The sequence below is a fragment of the Triturus cristatus genome, chromosome 9, assembly GCF_964204655.1.
Source record: "Triturus cristatus chromosome 9, aTriCri1.1, whole genome shotgun sequence".
NCBI lineage: Eukaryota > Metazoa > Chordata > Amphibia > Caudata > Salamandridae > Triturus > Triturus cristatus.
This window is the reverse complement of record NC_140592.1, coordinates 467,226,743-467,244,374: the sequence shown is the minus strand read 5'-3', so window position 1 is coordinate 467,244,374 and position 17,632 is coordinate 467,226,743. Positions and strand designations below refer to the sequence as shown.

The 17,632-nt window shown below is 49.2% G+C and overlaps 1 protein-coding gene across 5 annotated transcripts in view; it reads right to left on the bottom strand.

Moving 5' to 3' along the window:
- The window catches only part of LOC146798154 (uncharacterized), a 79,701-nt gene that overhangs the window by 4,523 nt on the left and 57,546 nt on the right, over positions 1 to 17,632 (bottom strand). For all 5 annotated transcript variants that reach the window (XR_014968625.1, XM_085625407.1, XM_085625410.1 and 2 more), the window contains one exon: positions 803 to 847. Coding sequence is in view for 4 of the 5 variants with exons in the window: in XM_085625407.1 (XP_085481533.1) it covers positions 803 to 847 (45 nt within the window). In the remaining variant the exon portion in view is untranslated. The remainder of the gene's footprint in view (positions 1 to 802; positions 848 to 17,632) is intronic.

Sequence of the window (17,632 nt, the reverse complement as noted above, 5' to 3'; positions counted from 1 at the left end):
AAAAAAATGGGTGACCTCCCTGTGATGCTCGGGCAGCATGGGGCCCCTTTAGTGTTCGCAAGTCAGCTTCTGGCTCATTAAACAAACATCTCCACATCTGCTCCAGTTCACCTAAACACTCACAGTTTTGCTCCAGTAGACTGATACCAAGTTGTTTGGGGTGAGGGGGGGTTGTTTGTGTGAGGCGACAGGGGTGAGTGGGAGATGGAAGGGCAAGGATGGTGGTTGATGGGGTGTTATAAAGAGTGCCTATGCATGTCAGTGATTAAAAGCACTTTAAACAATCACTAGCGCCAAGTGTAGGGGCACTGCTTTTTGCGCATGAACTTAATGCAAACAGCTGCATACGACCCTGTGAAGATTTGTGCCTTGGGCCTATGCATAGTTCGCCCACGTCAAAAGCGAGCCCTACTTCCCAGCATGCCTCTGGTTATTCGGCATGCAGGGATAGGCTGCTGGCGAGTTGGTTGACACTCAAGAAGACTCTTCTAGGTCCTATGCAGGACTTTCCTCCTAAAACACCAGGAAAAGGGTCAAACATGCTAGGAGCGACCAATGCTGTGTACAAGTTAGACCAGGTTAGAGCAGGGAAGAAATAAACTCCAGCACTACAGTCCTTGGACCATCCTTTATAAAAAAACAAATGTAAAAACACAATTCAAGTGAGCAAGACAGTCGGGTAAGTTACAGAGTCAAAAGGAACCGGGAACAGGTTTAGGAGTGGGTCTGATCAAGTAGATGGCAGAGCTCAAGAGAGAAAAGGGCACCAGGTAAACCACTATCAGAACACAATGGTACTTACCTAACAAACACGTACAGCATGTGCCCCGGATCATTCACAAAGATCCTACAGAACAAATTCAAAAGCATAAAATTAAAAATTGTGCAAGTGCTTCTATGTCCATTAAATAGCAAGGAAATGTACAGTAGGTAATAAAACAGTTATTTATTTTAAACTCAAAGCACATGGGGGCAACTCTGGACATAAGTAGCCTGAAGTCTGAACGGGGAGCAATAAATATTTGTAGCTTTAGAAAAGTTACACCTTTACCTAGGTATTAGTTAATTTTTCACTATACTAGTTTTCCACCACATTCATGCAAATCATTCAATCACATTCACAGGAAAGAGAAAGTACATAAAATGCCCAGAATATATTAGATCCACTACTGGGTGAACTACGATATCAGACTCCTACTTTCTCACCCAATTGCATGTGGTGCCATAAGATTTTTGACTGGCACCAGTTTCTTTATTCTGCTGCACTAAAACAAAGATGGTTTACCACTTTTGATGAAAATCTGTTTTGACATGCAGTACAAATATACATAGAGGTCAACTCGTGACGAACACTTGAACAACCTCGGTTTCCTCTGGCATAAATTTAGGGGATTAGTAAATATATTAGGGTGAAGCCTAATTGAAGACCTCACGTCTGTGTGTACTGATGACCTGAGAACCAAAGCCAAGCCTTACAGGGGAATTTTCAGAACCTTGTAATATTTTTGTCTAAACCCACCTATAAAAGAGTACTGGTTCAGGCCTTTGTCCTGTGTTTTGGAAACTCTCAAGAGACCATAATGCAGACGGATGTGCCCTTTGTTGCGCAAGTCTGTATGAAATTGAGTGTTCATTTACTACGAGGCTAACAGAGTTGCCAATATTTTTTTTAACAGGTTTTTTCACAGCTTCTTCAGAGGGGGTGAGTGGCCTAGTATTGGAGTATGCTTGGCACTACCATAATCCACTGTGCTCATTTTGTGAGAACCGAGGAGGTCCTTTGTCCCATCTCCTCCGTTCCCATCCAAGTGTGGCTCAGTCATAGAGTTGCTAGCCCCAGTTGGTAACAAATTAGCTAATTGCAGCTGCTTTAAAGCCAATTACTTTTTCCCTGCCTGCAATATATATATATTGTTTTTTTAAAGGTGGGGAGGGGGGAAGAAAAACTATGGCTCATGCCACTAAAGTAAGAAAGGGAAAAAATGCAGAGGATTGCAGAACACCCACTAATTCTTGAATGGATGAATGATGCACATTTGTAGCGTGCACAGCTACTCAACAAGAGTGTCCCAGCGCTAATAGTCTAACAGATCAGACAGCCACCTCTAGCCCTTGAAAAAAACTTTTACTTTTTAAAGAAGTTTCTTAAAAAACGCCAGGTCAGCTGTAGATCTGAGGGAAGCCAGGAGTTGGTTCCAAGCTTGTACTCCCAAGAGCGTGAAAGATCTTCCCCCAGACTGGGCTAGGCGTATTCTGGGGACACAGGTCAGGCCCATGGAGGATAACCTCAGAGTTCTGGATGGCAAGCTGTGGCTAACTCTTGTCCTGAGATAACTGGCGCCACTTCCATGAAGGGCTTTAAAGATCAGTACCAGGGCCTTAAATTTGATCCTTTTACTCATAAGGAGCCAGTGTAATGCCTTTAGGTGCGTGGGCATGCGAGTCCTGGGCTTGAGCCTAAGGACCATTCTGGCCGCAGCATTTTGAATCACTTGGAGGCGATGGAGGAGATATCCGGGAAGGCCCAAGTAAATACTGTTGGCGTAGTCCAGTCAGGAAGTAACCATAACCTGGACCACGGTTTTCCTGGTGTTCAGTGAGAGAAGAGGAAGAAATGTCCTCAACATACGTAGCAAGCCATGCAGATGCCCACTACAGACGGACTTAAGATCTCATTGAGAGAGCGCTATCAATGTGGATGCCGAGATTTTTTACCGTGGTTTGAGCTGAGACAGGCGGAGACATCTCCTCAGGCCACCATCGTCTCCAATCCTCCACAGACGGGGTGCCAAAAAAGATGATTTCTGATTTCTCTGAATTACATTTCAGTTGGTTTCTGCTGAGTCAATTGAACACCATAGTGAGGCATGATCTAATCCGATCACCATCAAAATCTGCTCCCTCCTCACAGGTGAAAATCAGCTGAGTGTCGTCAGCGTATATTATCTTGGCCCTAAAGTCTTCCGCCAGAGATGCGAAGGGCGATATATAGATTAAAGAGAGTAAGGCTCAGAACCAAACCCTGAGGGACCCCCACTTTCTAGCTGGGAATGGGGGGGAAGCAAATGGAGGTGCCCAAATTTCCTGGCTTGTGTCCTCCAGAAAAACATCAAAGAGAGAAGAAGGTACTCTACCTATATGTTTCAAAATGTACTGTGTATCATCTCATTGGTATAATCTCATTGGTATACTAACACTTAAACTAGACCTACAAGCAACAGTTTCAAAGAAATTTCAGCACATAGCCAAAAAAAGATTCATTAGTGTTTTATTTTTCACTTTAGTTAATTTCGGAAAATAGATTCAATACATAGGATTATTGGTAATTTGTGAAAATAACATAAGATAACAATACACGGAAATATAAATAAGGCCCAGTCACAATCAAACGCACACAAGCTCACAAACTTATACCGGTATCATATCACACCATAAAAACAAACATCATACATCTACACATAAAAATCCATATGACCAACTGTAGGTGCAAACAGCCACAGTAATCAATGTATGGGCAAATGCATATGAACATTCGATAGTTTGCTAAATAGTACATGTTCGATTTTAAGGAACTAGGGCTTGGGTGGACCTCGTGGAAGCACCGACGCGCGTTTCGGTGAACGCACCGAAATGTTGGTGCCACCTTCCTCAGGGCTAACAAGGAAACAGTTTAGGGTTTTAGCTGGGACCTAACAAAAATAAGATAACAAATCAACAAACAATCCAAGTGTAATTCGATGACATCATTTATCTTGATAAAAAACTAGACGTGCAAAGGTCATTAGTCATAAGTGTCGAAAACATGAATAGAAGGCAATATATCAAAAATAGAAGTATAGTTTAGGAAACGTAAACACTGGCGAGTCCAAAGCCACCATCATAATTAATCCAAATCAATAACAATAACATAATAAAGACTCAGAGTAAGTGAAATAGAAAGCTATATACAGAGTGAATATCAGAATTCTAAGGTGTGATATGATACCGGTATAAGTTTGTGAGCTTGTGTGCGTTTGATTGTGACTGGGCCTTATTTATATTTCCGTGTATTGTTATCTTATGTTATTTTCACAAATTACCAATAATCCTATGTATTGAATCTATTTCTCCGAAATTAACTAAAGTGAAAAATAAAACACTAATGAATCTTTTTTTGGCTATGTGCTGAAATTTCTTTGAAACTGTTGCTTGTAGGTCTAGTTTAAGTGTTAGTATACCAATGAGATGATACACAGTACATTTTGAAACATATAGGTAGAGTACCTTCTTCTCTCTTTGATTTTTTTCTGGAGGACACAAGCCAGGAAATTTGGGCACCTCCATTTGCTTCCCCCATTCCCAGCTAGAAAGTGGGGGTCCCTCAGGGTTCGGTTCTGAGCCTTACTCTCTTTAATCTATATATCGCCCTTCGCATCTCTGGCGGAAGTCTTTAGGGCCAAAATAATATACGCTGACGACACTCAGCTGATTTTCACCTGTGAGGAGGGAGCAGATTTTGATGGTGATCGGATTAGATCATGCCTCACTATGGTGTTCAATTGACTCAGCAGAAACCAACTGAAATGTAATTCAGAGAAATCGGAAATCATCTTTTTTGGCACCCCGTCTTTTTTTGGCTATGTGCAGAAATTTCTTTGAAACTGTTGCTTGTAGGTCTAGTTTAAGTGTTAGTATATCAATGAGATGATACACAGTACATTTTGAAAGATATAGGTAGAGTACCTTCTTCTCTCTTTGATTCTACTTTCCCCTGAGTCTCTACCTACATCCTTTTTACAGGGGTTCCCCTTGTTATATTGGTCCTCCAGAAAAAAAGCCAGCCATTCCAGTGCAGATCCGCCTATACCAAGGTCCCTCTGCCTCTCCAGAAGCCTGTCATTTGGGACCGTATCGAAGGCCGCCGACAGGTACTGTAAATAAGGAAAGCTCTGCCACCATGGTAAAGCTTTTCTTTGATGCGTTCAGTAACCTCCAAAAGAGCTGTTGCAGTGCTAAAATACATTAGCCCTAAAGCCAGATTGGCTGATGAGAAGAAGATTATTATTCTCTGCATAGTCAGAAATTACTCAATTAACATACTTCTCCAACGCCTTAGAGAGAGGCGGTAGAAGAGAGATAGGGTCTGTAATTAGTAAGCACATTCGGGTCAGCTTAAGGTTTATTCAGGAGCGGAGGAATTTTCACATGTTTCCAAATGGAAGCCATACAGCCTGTTGAGAGATGAATGCAGCACCGTATTGACCACAGGGTTAATGACCACGGCCACAGAGGTCAGCAGTTTTGCATGACAAGAGCCAGACTTTATACCCTTCAAAATATCTAGCGATGTCTCAGGCTGCAGAAAAGGTATCTGTAATAACGTGGGGGATTCCCCAATAGAACGCTCCCTCGCAGGAACATGCCAAAGTGCTTGGTCATCCAGTGGCCCCTCTAAAAAAGGATTTCTGAATAGTCACAATCTTTTCATGGAAAAACGAATCCAGATGGCTAGTCCGTTCTGCAGAGTGCAGGAGTGCCTTGATGACCGCCTTGGGGGCTGTGAACAGTTTCCTGATATAAAAAATCTCCTTTCCCTCATTGTTTGTGTTGGAAATCCCCACTCCCACACCGGAAGGGTGGTGGTGGTCTCCCAGACACACTGTGTTAGCTTGGCTCGAGTGGTCAGGAATCAGGGACCGTGCTAAGCATACGACATACCCATACAATAACCATGCGTGCATCCGTTCCAAAAACGACTCTACACCGTAAAAATTATGAAAATATCTTTCTTTATCTTCTTTTTTCTCTTAGTTGCTGATTAGATAAATAATAACACAATCACAATATACAAGGCTTTTTAAATAGTGCAGGTCAAATAAATACTGTTTTAAGGATTCAATAAATAGGGGTGATCATAAATAACTAAGGCATAAATATAGGTGCAATACATACAGGCAATTAAATATTCTGAGGCAATAAATACTGCAAACCAATAAATACTGTGCGACCATAAATACTGTGGACCAATAAATACAGTGAAGCAATAAATAGGTTAAATACAATAAATACAGTGCACTCAATAAATAATTAAAAGCTGACAGTGACACTTATAGAATCAGATCACATTTAGATTCTTATGGGCTGAATTGGCCCAGGCACAGCTTGTGGCGAGGTGGTTGGCTTGAGGGTGTCTACCCCCTGGCTTGGACAAGGCTGAGGCCTAAACTGAGGTAGATTAAGGGGGGGATTCTAGAGATCTGGCTCTCCCACTCTACACAACCCCACTGAATTAGTCTCAGCTCACCCCTGGCACAGTCAAGCTGGTTCCAGCACCTCCCTAGCCCCTTAGAGTAGTCTCTCAGGTCTCCACAGGGCCTTAGGCGCCCTCTACTCCACTTACTGCCCTTTTTCTGAAGCTCCGACGCCGCTGGAGTCGTGTCGACGCCGTGAGGCGGTTCCGGTTCGATGTCGGCGGCCTCGGCGCAATGTCAGTTCTTGACGACGCCGGTAGGCGGTTCCGGTTCGATGTCGGCGGCCTCGGTTCGATCTCGACCTCCGATTCGATGACGTCGGGCAGTCTTGGCTCGGTGTCGACGTCGGGCGGCTCCGGTCCGATGGCGACCTCGGATTCGATGACGTCGGCCGGCCTTGGCTCGATGTCGACTTCCGGCGGCTCCGGAGTGCGATCTCCACTCCCGACCTCCGGTGCTCCTCTCCTCAGGTTTCCGGCGACTCCGGAGTGCGACCTCCACTCCCGACCTCCGGCACGATTCTCCTCAGGTTCCAGCGACTCCGGAGTGCGATCTCCACTCCCGACCTCCGGCACGCTTCACCTCGGTCTCCGGCGACTCCGGAGGGCGGACTTCACTCCTCCGATGACGCCGCTCACTCGACCTCGGGTGACTTCCTCCTCGACCTCTGGTACTCTCCACGACCTCCGTCGGCGCCCTCTCTCGACCTCAGGCGGCTCCGGGTACGACGTCTGCTTTCCAGTCAGCGCCGCTTCTCCACCTCGGGCTCCAGGTCTCAGGCTACTCGACGCCGGACTCCAGGGAAACCAGTATCCAGGTCAGGATCTTGCTGTTCTCTGTTTCTAAGGCCTGTTCCTGCTGTCCAGGTCCTTAAGATGGTTTTTATTGCTTCTTCCCACACAGGGCTCCAGGCTGGGCTCAGTCAGGCGGGACTAGTATCAAGGGTGGGTTTATGGACCCCACTCCAGGCACAAGTTTCCACCCCTGCTGCTTCACTCCTTCCTCCTTCAGGTTTCTGCTGCTCTCTCTTCACCAGTCAGGTGCCAACTGCCAGCTCCAACTGCCAACTCTCTGTCTTAGCTTCCCAACATTCTAAACCGCCTCCAACTGTCACAGGGCTCCAGAATGTTGCAGAAGGTTCTAGTAGGTTCCAGTGGGTTCTGATGATGTCACAGGTGGCCACCATTTTGTGCTCCAGCCCCTCAGACAGAAGTTCCAGGGGTAGATAAAATGGCTCCCTGAATCTGCATCAATACTAAAAAGTCTGGTGGTTCCCAAAAAGGAAAAATACCAACAGGGCTTGAGGCAAAAGTGGGACAAAATAAATAATGATGAGGAGGGACCACCCAAAGGGCTGACAGGTCTAACACGCGTCCCCCCCAGCTGAAAGTGGGGAGAGCTACCCAACCCCTTGGGAGTTCTCATCACTAAGGCGGAAATACCTTGAGAGACCGTCTGCATTGGCGTGGTCCACTCCAGGCCGATGTTCCACCTGAAAGTCCATTCCCTGTAGGGAGATAGACCACCTCAACAACTTGGGATTCTCCCCCTTCATCTGCATCAGCCAACGAAGGGGTCTGTGGTCGGTCTGAACCAGGAAGTGCGAGCCAAACAGGTATGGCCGCAACTTCTTCAGAGCCCATACCACTGCAAAGGCTTCACGCTCTATTGCACTCCACTTCTGTTCCCTGGGAAGTAGTCTCCGGGATACGAAGACCACGGGCTGATCCAGACCCTCTTCATTGAGTTGCGATAACACTGCCCCAATGCCATGTTCTGATGCATCCGCCTGGACAATGAACTCCTTGGAAAAGTCTGGGGCCCTTGAGACCGGGGCCTCGCACATGGCTTTCTTCAATCTCACAAAGGCCTGCTGACAAGCCTCCGTCCAGACTACCCGTCGAGGTTGTTTCTTGGACGTGAGCTCCGTGAGGGGGGCTACAATGGTACCGTACCCCTTCACGAAGCGGCGGTAATATCCCGTGAGGCCCAGAAAAGCTCGGACCTCAGTCTGTGTCTTGGGGGGTTCCCAGGCCATGATGGCCTCGATCTTTGCCTGGAGGGGTTGCACCGCTCCCCTACCCACCAAGTGTCCAAGGTACACTACCGACCCCTGCCCGATCTGGCACTTGCTGGCCTTGATCGTCAATCCAGCCTGTCTCAGGGCCTGGAGAACAGCTTGCAGGTGACACAAGTGATCCTCCCAGCTGTTACTGAAGACGGCTATGTCATCCAGATAAGCAGCAGAGAAACTCTCCATTCCGGTGAGGATCTGGTTTACCAGGCGCTGAAACATGGCAGGTGCGTTCTTGAGCCCAAAGGGCATCACACAGAACTGGTAGTGGCTATTGGGCGTGGAGAAGGCTGACCTTTCCCTTGCTCCATCAGTCAGAGAGATCTGCCAGTACCCAGAAGTAAGGTCAAAGGTACTTAGATATTGGGCAGCTCCCAGCCGGTCAATCAATTTATCCGCCCTAGGGATCGGATGAGCATCAGTTTTGGTCACTGAATTCAGTCCCCGGTAGTCCACACAGAACCTCAGTTCCGGTTGGGCACCCGGTGGTGCAGCTTTTGGTACTAGTACCACCGGACTGGACCAGGGGCTGCTAGAAGGTTCGATCACTCCTAGCTCCAGCATCTTAGTGACTTCACTGTGAATGCTGGCCTTCACCTTGTCTGACATCCGGTAGATCTTGGACTTCACAGGTGGGCTGTCTCCTGTGTCCACGTCATGGACGCACAGGTGAGTCCTACCCGGGACAAGGGAGAACAACGAAGAGTACTGCCCCAGGACCTGGCGGCAGTCCTCCTGCTGTTCAGGAGTTAGAGATGGGGAGAGAATCACTCCCTCCACCGACCCATCCTTTTCTTGAGACGCAAACAAATCGGGGAGAGGCTCGCTTTCCACGTCCTCTCCTCCGTCAGTCACCATCATCAAGATGACTTCGGGCCTCTCGTGGTGGGGTTTGAGGCGGTTGGCGTGCAGCACCCGTAGGGGCTGACGAGGGGTTTTAAGGTCCACCAAGTAGGTAGCCTTACCCTTCTCCAATACCTCAAAGGGTCCTGACCAGCGATCCTGGAGGGCGCTAAGCTCTCCTGGTTCGATCACCCACACCTTCTGGCCAGGCTCCAACTCCACCGGGTGAGCGTTGTGGTCATACCACGCCTTCATCACTGCTTGGCTGGCTTCCAAGTTGTCAGAAGCTTGCTTCCACAACTTAGCCATTTGGCTCCGGAAGGCCAGCATGTAGCTCACCACATCCTGGGGAAGCTTCCTGGGAGTTCTTTCCCATCCGTCTCTCACCGGGTTGAGAGGTCCACGTACAGGGTGCCCATACAGAAGCTCGAAGGGGCTGAAGCCCACTCCCTTCTGTGGCACTTCCCTGTAAGAAAAGAGTAAACAGGGTAGGAGGACGTCCCATTTCCTCCGCAGGCTTTCAGGCAGACTTCTGATCATGCCTTTCAAGGTTTTGTTAAACCTCTCCACCAGACCATTGGTCTGGGGGTGGTAAGGAGTTGTGAACCGGTATGTCACTCCACACTCCTTCCACATCGCCCGCATGTACGCTGACATGAAGTTGGTCCCCCTGTCGGACACAACTTCCTTGGGAAAACCCACTCGGGTAAAGATTCCCATCAGGGCCCTAGCCACAACAGGTGCGGTTATGGTCCTCAGAGGTATTGCCTCTGGGTACCGTGTGGCATGATCCACCAGAACCAGGATAAACCTGTGACCAGCTGACGTTGGCGGATCTAACGGACCCACAATGTCGATGCCCACCCTTTCAAAGGGGGTGCTAACGACAGGAAGTGGTTCCAGGGGAGCTTTCAGCTTCACCCCTGTTTTCCCACTGGCTTGGCAAGACACACATGTCCGGCAGTAGGTATCGGACGACACTTTCATCTGAGGCCAATAAAAGTGTGGGACAAGACGGGCGAAGGTCTTGTCTTGCCCCAGGTGTCCTGCCAATGGGATCTCGTGAGCCAACTCCAGAAGGAAGGCTCGATAACGTTGAGAGACTACCAAGGCTCGTGACGATCCATGTAGGGGTGCCTTGGGTTCACTGTAGAGGAGGCCATCCTCCCAGTAAACACTGTAGTTCCCTTCAACGTTCCCTGCTGCCTGGGCTTGGGCCTGACGCCTTAGCCCCTCAAGGGTAGGGCACTCCCTCTGGCCCTGGCAGAATTCCTCCCTGGACGGGCCTCCCTCCACGTGCCACTCGGCCGGGATGGGTAGGTCCTCCAGTTTGGTAACATCCCCCACCGCAGACTCCTGGTCCACCACCTCCGGTGGCCTATCCGTCCTACGGGGTGGGGACGCCGAGGCAGGCTCCTCCTGTCCTCGGTTCTTCCCTTGACTGGCAGCTGGCTGGGCCGTTGTTCCAGGCTCCAGCCGAAACGAACTCCCTCTCCGGGTAGTCGCGGACCTTGTGCTCACACAGGCCCAGTCAGGTGTACCCAGCATCTCAGCATGAGTCCGGTATTCCACCTCCCTCCAAGCGTTGTGCTCCATGTCATTTCCCAGCAGACAATCAACTGGCACGGCAGGGCTTACGGCAACTCAAAGTGAACCTGCAACCCCCTCCCATTCAAAGGGAACCTCGGCCACGGGATAGTGGCCTGTTCTGCCGTCAGCCATCGCGGCTGGGTGGAGTACATCGGGAATTACCTGCTCTGGAGACACCAGTTGGCTACGTACCATAGTCATACTGGCTCCTGTGTCTCTCAGACCCTCCCCTCTTTGGCCGTTGATGGTGACCCACTGCCCATACTTTACAGTATTTGCGGGCACCTGGATCTTAGGAACCATCTCCCGTTCTCCCAGGGACACTAAAGTGACACCCGCCCACTCCCTTCCCTTAGTTAAGGGAATCTCCTCCCCGAGCACTACACTAGCTACTCCGGGGGTCTTTCCTCCAATGGGAGGGGGTGGTCGTTTCAGGCACTTCGGATCTCCTTTATAGTGTCCAACGCCACCGCACTCGTAGCAATGGACAACCCTTGGCTGCTGACTCTGGCCAGGATTAGGGTTTCTGGGTGGGTTAGCCCTAGGGGTGAATCCTGTTCCCTTTCCTTGGAAATTATTTTGGGGGCCTTTGGAGAACTCCTTTTTCTTTTCCCCTCCCTCTTTCTTCTGGGGGGAGCCCTGTCCGGCCTTTTGAGTATCCCCTCCAGTCCCCCTTGTGGACACCCGGGTACTAGCCCAAATGTCCGCCTCCTCAGCAAGCTTCCGGGGACTGGTCAGCTTGCTATCCACCAGGTGTTGACGCAGTTCAGGGAAACATTTCTCGAGCAGGTGTTCCTTCAGTACTAGATCAAACAACCCCTCGTAGTTCCTCACTTCACTGCCCTGAATCCAACCCTCCAGTGCCTTCTTTGCATAGTCCAGGAAGTCCACCCAATTCTGTGTGCCCAGTTTGTGACTACCCCTGAACTTCTGTCTGTACTTTTCGGGTGTTAGTCCAAACTTTCTTATGAGCGCCAGTTTCATGGTGGGGTAGTGGGTCTGCTCATCCTCCTCGAGGGCCAATAAAGCATCCCTGCCAGCTGGAGGCATGTACTTGTACAATCCCCCTCCCCAGTACTTCTCTGGAACCCCATGGGCCCTTAACGAGACCTCATAGGCCGCTAGCCACTTGGCGATATCGTCACCCACCCCGTAGCTAGCTACTATGTCCTTTGGCAGGTAGTGTTTGGGTTCCCTGGTGTACTCTTGTTCTTTGCTGCCACCGTGAGGTACAGGGTGTGCCCCAATTCTCAGGATCTGAAGATCTATCTCTTTCAGCCTTATCTCATGAGCCATCCTCTGTTCCTCCTTCTCTTTTTCCAGCCTTGCTAAGTCCCATGTGAGCTGCCTTTTCTCCCTCCGGTCTGTTAACTCCACTTCAGACAAGCCACCGCTAGAGGCACTGCTGCCCTTCCTGGAAAGTGTCCTGGGCCCCGCTGACAGGTTCCCCACCTCAGGTTGGTACATCTCAGCCCCCTCTGTGTCAGGCTCTCCATCCCGGTCTTCCTCCTCAGCCTTGCTTTCCCGTCGTGCCTCCCCCCAAGCCCTTAAGCTGGTTTGGAGTGCACCCTTCTTTGCTCCTGGGGGACAGTACACCCCCTCCCGCTGGCAAAACTCCCTGAGTTGGGCCACAGTGTACGTTTCTAAATTCTCCAGTACAAACTCCATCTTGCCCACTCAGGTTAGAGGACAGGTTTTCACAGAAGCAATGCAGGGGGGTACCTTATATAATACCTCCTCCCACCACCAGAGTAAATTTGGAAAAAACAAAAACCCACAATTAGGAAGGCCGCTTTGAGAAAACTCCCGGTGTAGGCCTATGGACTACCCACAGTTATTGTCGAGTATACGTAGGCACAGCTCTATCCCACCACTGAACACCAATTATGTTGGAAATCCCCACTCCCACACCGGAAGGGTGGTGGTGGTCTCCCAGACACACTGTGGTAGCTTGGCTCGAGTGGTCAGGAATCAGGCACCGTGCTAAGCATACGACATACCCATACAATAACCATGCGTGCATCCGTTCCAAAAACGACTCTACACCGTAAAAATTATGAAAATATCTTTCTTTATCTTCTTTTTTCTCTTAGTTGCTGATTAGATAAATAATAACACAATCACAATATACAAGGCTTTTTAAATAGTGCAGGTCAAATAAATACTGTTTAAAGGATTCAATAAATAGGGGTGATCATAAATAACTAAGGCATAAATATAGGTGCAATACATACAGGCAATTAAATATTCTGAGGCAATAAATACTGCAAACCAATAAATACTGTGCGACCATAAATACTGTGGACCAATAAATACAGTGAAGCAATAAATAGGTTAAATACAATAAATACAGTGCACTCAATAAATAATTAAAAGCTGACAGTGACACTTATAGAATCAGATCACATTTAGATTCTTATGGGCTGAATTGGCCCAGGCACAGCTTGTGGCGAGGTGGTTGGCTTGAGGGTGTCTACTCCCTGGCTTGGACAAGGCTGAGGCCTAAACTGAGGTAGATTAAGGGGGGGGATTCTAGAGATCTGGCTCTCCCACTCTACACAACCCCACTGAATTAGTCTCAGCTCACCCCTGGCACAGTCAAGCTGGTTCCAGCACCTCCCTAGCCCCTTAGAGTAGTCTCTCAGGTCTCCACAGGGCCTTAGGCGCCCTCTACTCCACTTACTGCCCTTTTTCTGAAGCTCCGACGCCGCTGGAGTCGTGTCGACGCCGTGAGGCGGTTCCGGTTCGATGTCAGCGGCCTCGGCGCAATGTCAGTTCTTGACGACGCCGGTAGGCGGTTCCGGTTCGATGTCGGCGGCCTCGGTTCGATCTCGACCTCAGATTCGATGACGTCGGGCAGTCTTGGCTCGGTGTCGACGTCGGGCGGCTCCGGTCCGATGGCGACCTCGGATTCGATGACGTCGGCCGGCCTTGGCTCGATGTCGACTTCCGGCGGCTCCGGAGTGCGATCTCCACTCCCGACCTCCGGTGCTCCTCTCCTCAGGTTTCCGGCGACTCCGGAGTGCGACCTCCACTCTCGACCTCCGGCACGATTCTCCTCAGGTTCCGGCGACTCCGGAGTGCGATCTCCACTCCCGACCTCCGGCACGCTTCACCTCGGTCTCCGGCGACTCCGGAGGGCGGACTTCACTCCTCCGATGACGCCGCTCACTTGACCTCGGGTGACTTCCTCCTCGACCTCTGGTACTCTCCACGACCTCCGTCGGCGCCCTCTCTCGACCTCCGGCGGCTCCGGGTACGACGTCTGCTTTCCAGTCAGCGCCGCTTCTCCACCTCGGGCTCCAGGTCTCAGGCTACTCGACGCCGGACTCCAGGGAAACCAGTATCCAGGTCAGGATCTTGCTGTTCTCTGTTTCTAAGGCCTGTTCCTGCTGTCCAGGTCCTTAAGATGGTTTTTCTTGCTTCTTCCCACACAGGGCTCCAGGCTGGGCTCAGTCAGTAGGGACTAGTATCAAGGGTGGGTTTTTGGACCCCACTCCAGGCACAAGTTTCCACCCCTGCTGCTTCACTCCTTCCTCCTTCAGGTTTCTGCTGCTCTCTCTTCACCAGTCAGGTGCCAACTGCCAGCTCCAACTGCCAACTCTCTGTCTTAGCTTCCCAACATTCTAAACCGCCTCCAACTGTCACAGGGCTCCAGAATGTTGCAGAAGGTTCTAGTAGGTTCCAGTGGGTTCTGATGATGTCACAGGTGGCCACCATTTTGTGCTCCAGGCCCTCAGACAGAAGTTCCAGGGGTAGATAAAATGGCTCCCTGAATCTGCATCAATACTAAAAAGTCTGGTGGTTCCCAAAAAGGAAAAATACCAACAGGGCTTGAGGCAAAAGTGGGACAAAATAGATAATGATGAGGAGGGACCACCCAAAGGGCTGACAGGTCTAACAGTTTGAAGTCTAAATTTTAGTCTCCAGATAGTTCTTCTTGGCACCCTTGACATTGGTATATTGAGATTTCAAAGCCACCTTATACACCAATTTAACCACAGGTCTATAGTTTTTCCGCCACTTCTTCCCCAAGCGTTTAAATACGCTTTTGATAGTTCTCAGAGACTCATTATACCAGGGGGGTGAGGGTCTGGCCTTTTTGGAAGTGCGTAAGCTCAAAGGGGATAATTCATGGACACTCTGCCTTAACTAGGATTTCAGTTTTAGTGCGTCCTCTTCAGGGTTACCTGATAGCGAGGGAACAGAAGATTCAAGGGCGCCCTCCAGAGCTGAAGGTGAAATCACGAGCAAGGCTCTATACTTATTTTCAGCCCTACTCAGCAGAGTGATCAACTTGGGACAGTCAGAGGCACCGTGACTGCACTGCAATCAGATGCGTTATAATTGCCCTATATGCATTGACACTCAGGCATAATCTTTGGAGGGTCGCTCTCACATGGTGTTGGTTACCTACATTCACCCACTCTATTTTGAAACTCTCTCACCTCCCCATGCATTAAATATGAATTTTGATCAACAAAAGTCAGTGAGATAAGCTGCCAGCACATCAGACAACTCTTCCATTGGGTACTCTAGGTCGCCTGAAGGGTATTTTCATAGGTACACAAGCAATCAGTCAAACATGGTTAGTGTGCTTACATGAGTTTATGTTAGAAAAGAGAGATTATAGGAGTTTGATCTGACTCGAACACCTGTTTCAAAGACCCGATCTATCTGCAGCCAGAGAAGACCAGAATTTAAAACATCGGTATTGCCAGAGGGTAGGAGCCTTTGGAGAACAATCCCTGAAGGTTAGTTCCACCTATTGTGTGTCTTTGTGTTAATATTTGCTAATCATCTGACTCCACTGTTGAAGAGGGACGTCATTTTACAATATTACTTTAACTAACAGCATCTACAAAAGGGAACGAAGACAGAAAGCAGGTACCCAGTAGTCTTTTGTGTTGGTAGGAAGCTAAATACACAAAAACATCAAACAATAACACATCGCAACACAGTTTAGCATATTGATATAAACTAAAGAGCGATGGCTGGAAGCTTTAGGTAATCTCAGCCATTTGGATTTGCTCTAGACTGCATTCCAGTCCATTGTGTTTTTTGCCGATTGGGCCAATGCAGATAGGGACGCAAATAAATCATGGTTTTGATCCAATGAAGAAAACCAACCTCTGGCTGGGTTCTGCCTTGTTGGGGCGTGAAATATAATATGCAATACATTGTGCGCAATGACAGATTCAGTGGAGAGCGCGAGATAGCACAGGCACTAGCGCGTGCTATGCGATATGCGCCTTGGAGTGTAATATGCACAGGGCAGTGTTGTGTAACCTAGTCTCTAAAGTTGTAATATAAAATATGTGCTGGGGAGTGTAACGTTGCATATGCACTGTGACAAAGATATGGATCCCAGATTGTAATATGTATGGCATAGCGCTGTGCGTTATAACATAGGCATCGAGGAAGGCACGTTAGATGGGGCAATATAACCCGTGCGAAGGCAAGTGTGGCATGACATATTCACGGGGGGGTGTTACAGTGCACATGGGCTAGAGAGTGACATAGCATACGCACTAGCTGGTGGAATACAACACAGAGATGTGTGGCACTCGGCGGATGTAACACAGCATTGGGCTCAGCCAGGAGCACACTGTGACTCTCAAGTTGGGGTTCGTCTCCTTTCCAGAGAGTAAAATAAAAAGTATTACACATCCGGCGGTGGATGTGTGTTTTATTAACCGTGAGGGGGGTTTCTTGCATAGTTTGGTCGAATTTTTGTCGAATCCCCTTTGAATGGCTTGGTCAATAGCTACCCATGTTTGTATAAATAAACGACAAGGGTGTCTACTTGGAGAGTACCCACCGGCAGGGGCGCTGGGATTAGGCACGGTAGGGCGTCAGACACGTCAGAGTTTTACTAGCGGTGTTAATACATTCCACGTGGATTCATTGTATGCATAGTCGCCTTTTAATGAATATCACGCAAATCGTCATGGTGATGGGTACATACGGTTTGTCCAGCATGTCCTAGGTGTTTCTATAAATATATTTAAAAAAAAAAAAAGGCCATGACCCGGGGGTTGGGGTCCCCGGGGCCAATTAAGGTCTTGGGAGGGCCACATTTATTTTTTTTTCAACAAAAAAAACTTAGGGTGCAGGCCCTGGGGGATGGGGTCCCCAGGGCCAATAAATTAGAAAAAGAAGGGGGGGCCACACAGCCCTCCTTCTTAAAAAAATAAAATAAATAAAAGACCGGCATCGCACCGGAGGCCATGCCCCCTCCTTGCAGCACTCTGCAAACGCGCCCCCTGGCCAGTTGTAAGTTGGGGAATTAATTCCCCTTCAATACTGAGGGTCCCTGAGGGCCAACTAGCCCAACAGGTATCTCCAGTATACGCCAGGGAGCTGCGTTGCAGACAGGTGTTCTGAGACCACGCCCCTTTTTACACCTCTATGCAACGCAGCTCTGTGGCACTTACTGGAGGTACCTAGTGGGCTAGTTTGACCCTAGGGACCCTTAGGATTCAAGGGGACTTAATCTCTCAACTTAGAACGGCCACAGGGCGCGTTTACACAGTGGTGAAGGGAGAGGACAGGGCCTGAGGTGACGTTTGCGAACACGCCCTGTGGCGCGTTTTAAGTTGGGGAAATAATTCACTTTCAATCCTGAGGGACCCTGGGGGCCAACTAGCCCACCAGGTGCTTCCAGTAAGCGCCACTGCTCTGCGTTGCAGAGAGGTGGTGCAGGCCGTGCCCCTTTTTACACCTCTCTGCAATGGCGCTTACTGGATGTACCTAGTGGGCTATTTTGCCCCTAGGGACCCTCAGGATTCAAGGGGACTGAACCTCCCAACTTAAAAACGGCCACAGGGCGTGTTTACACAGTGGGGAAGGGAGGGGACGGGCCTGAGGTGACGTGTGCAAACACGTCCTATGG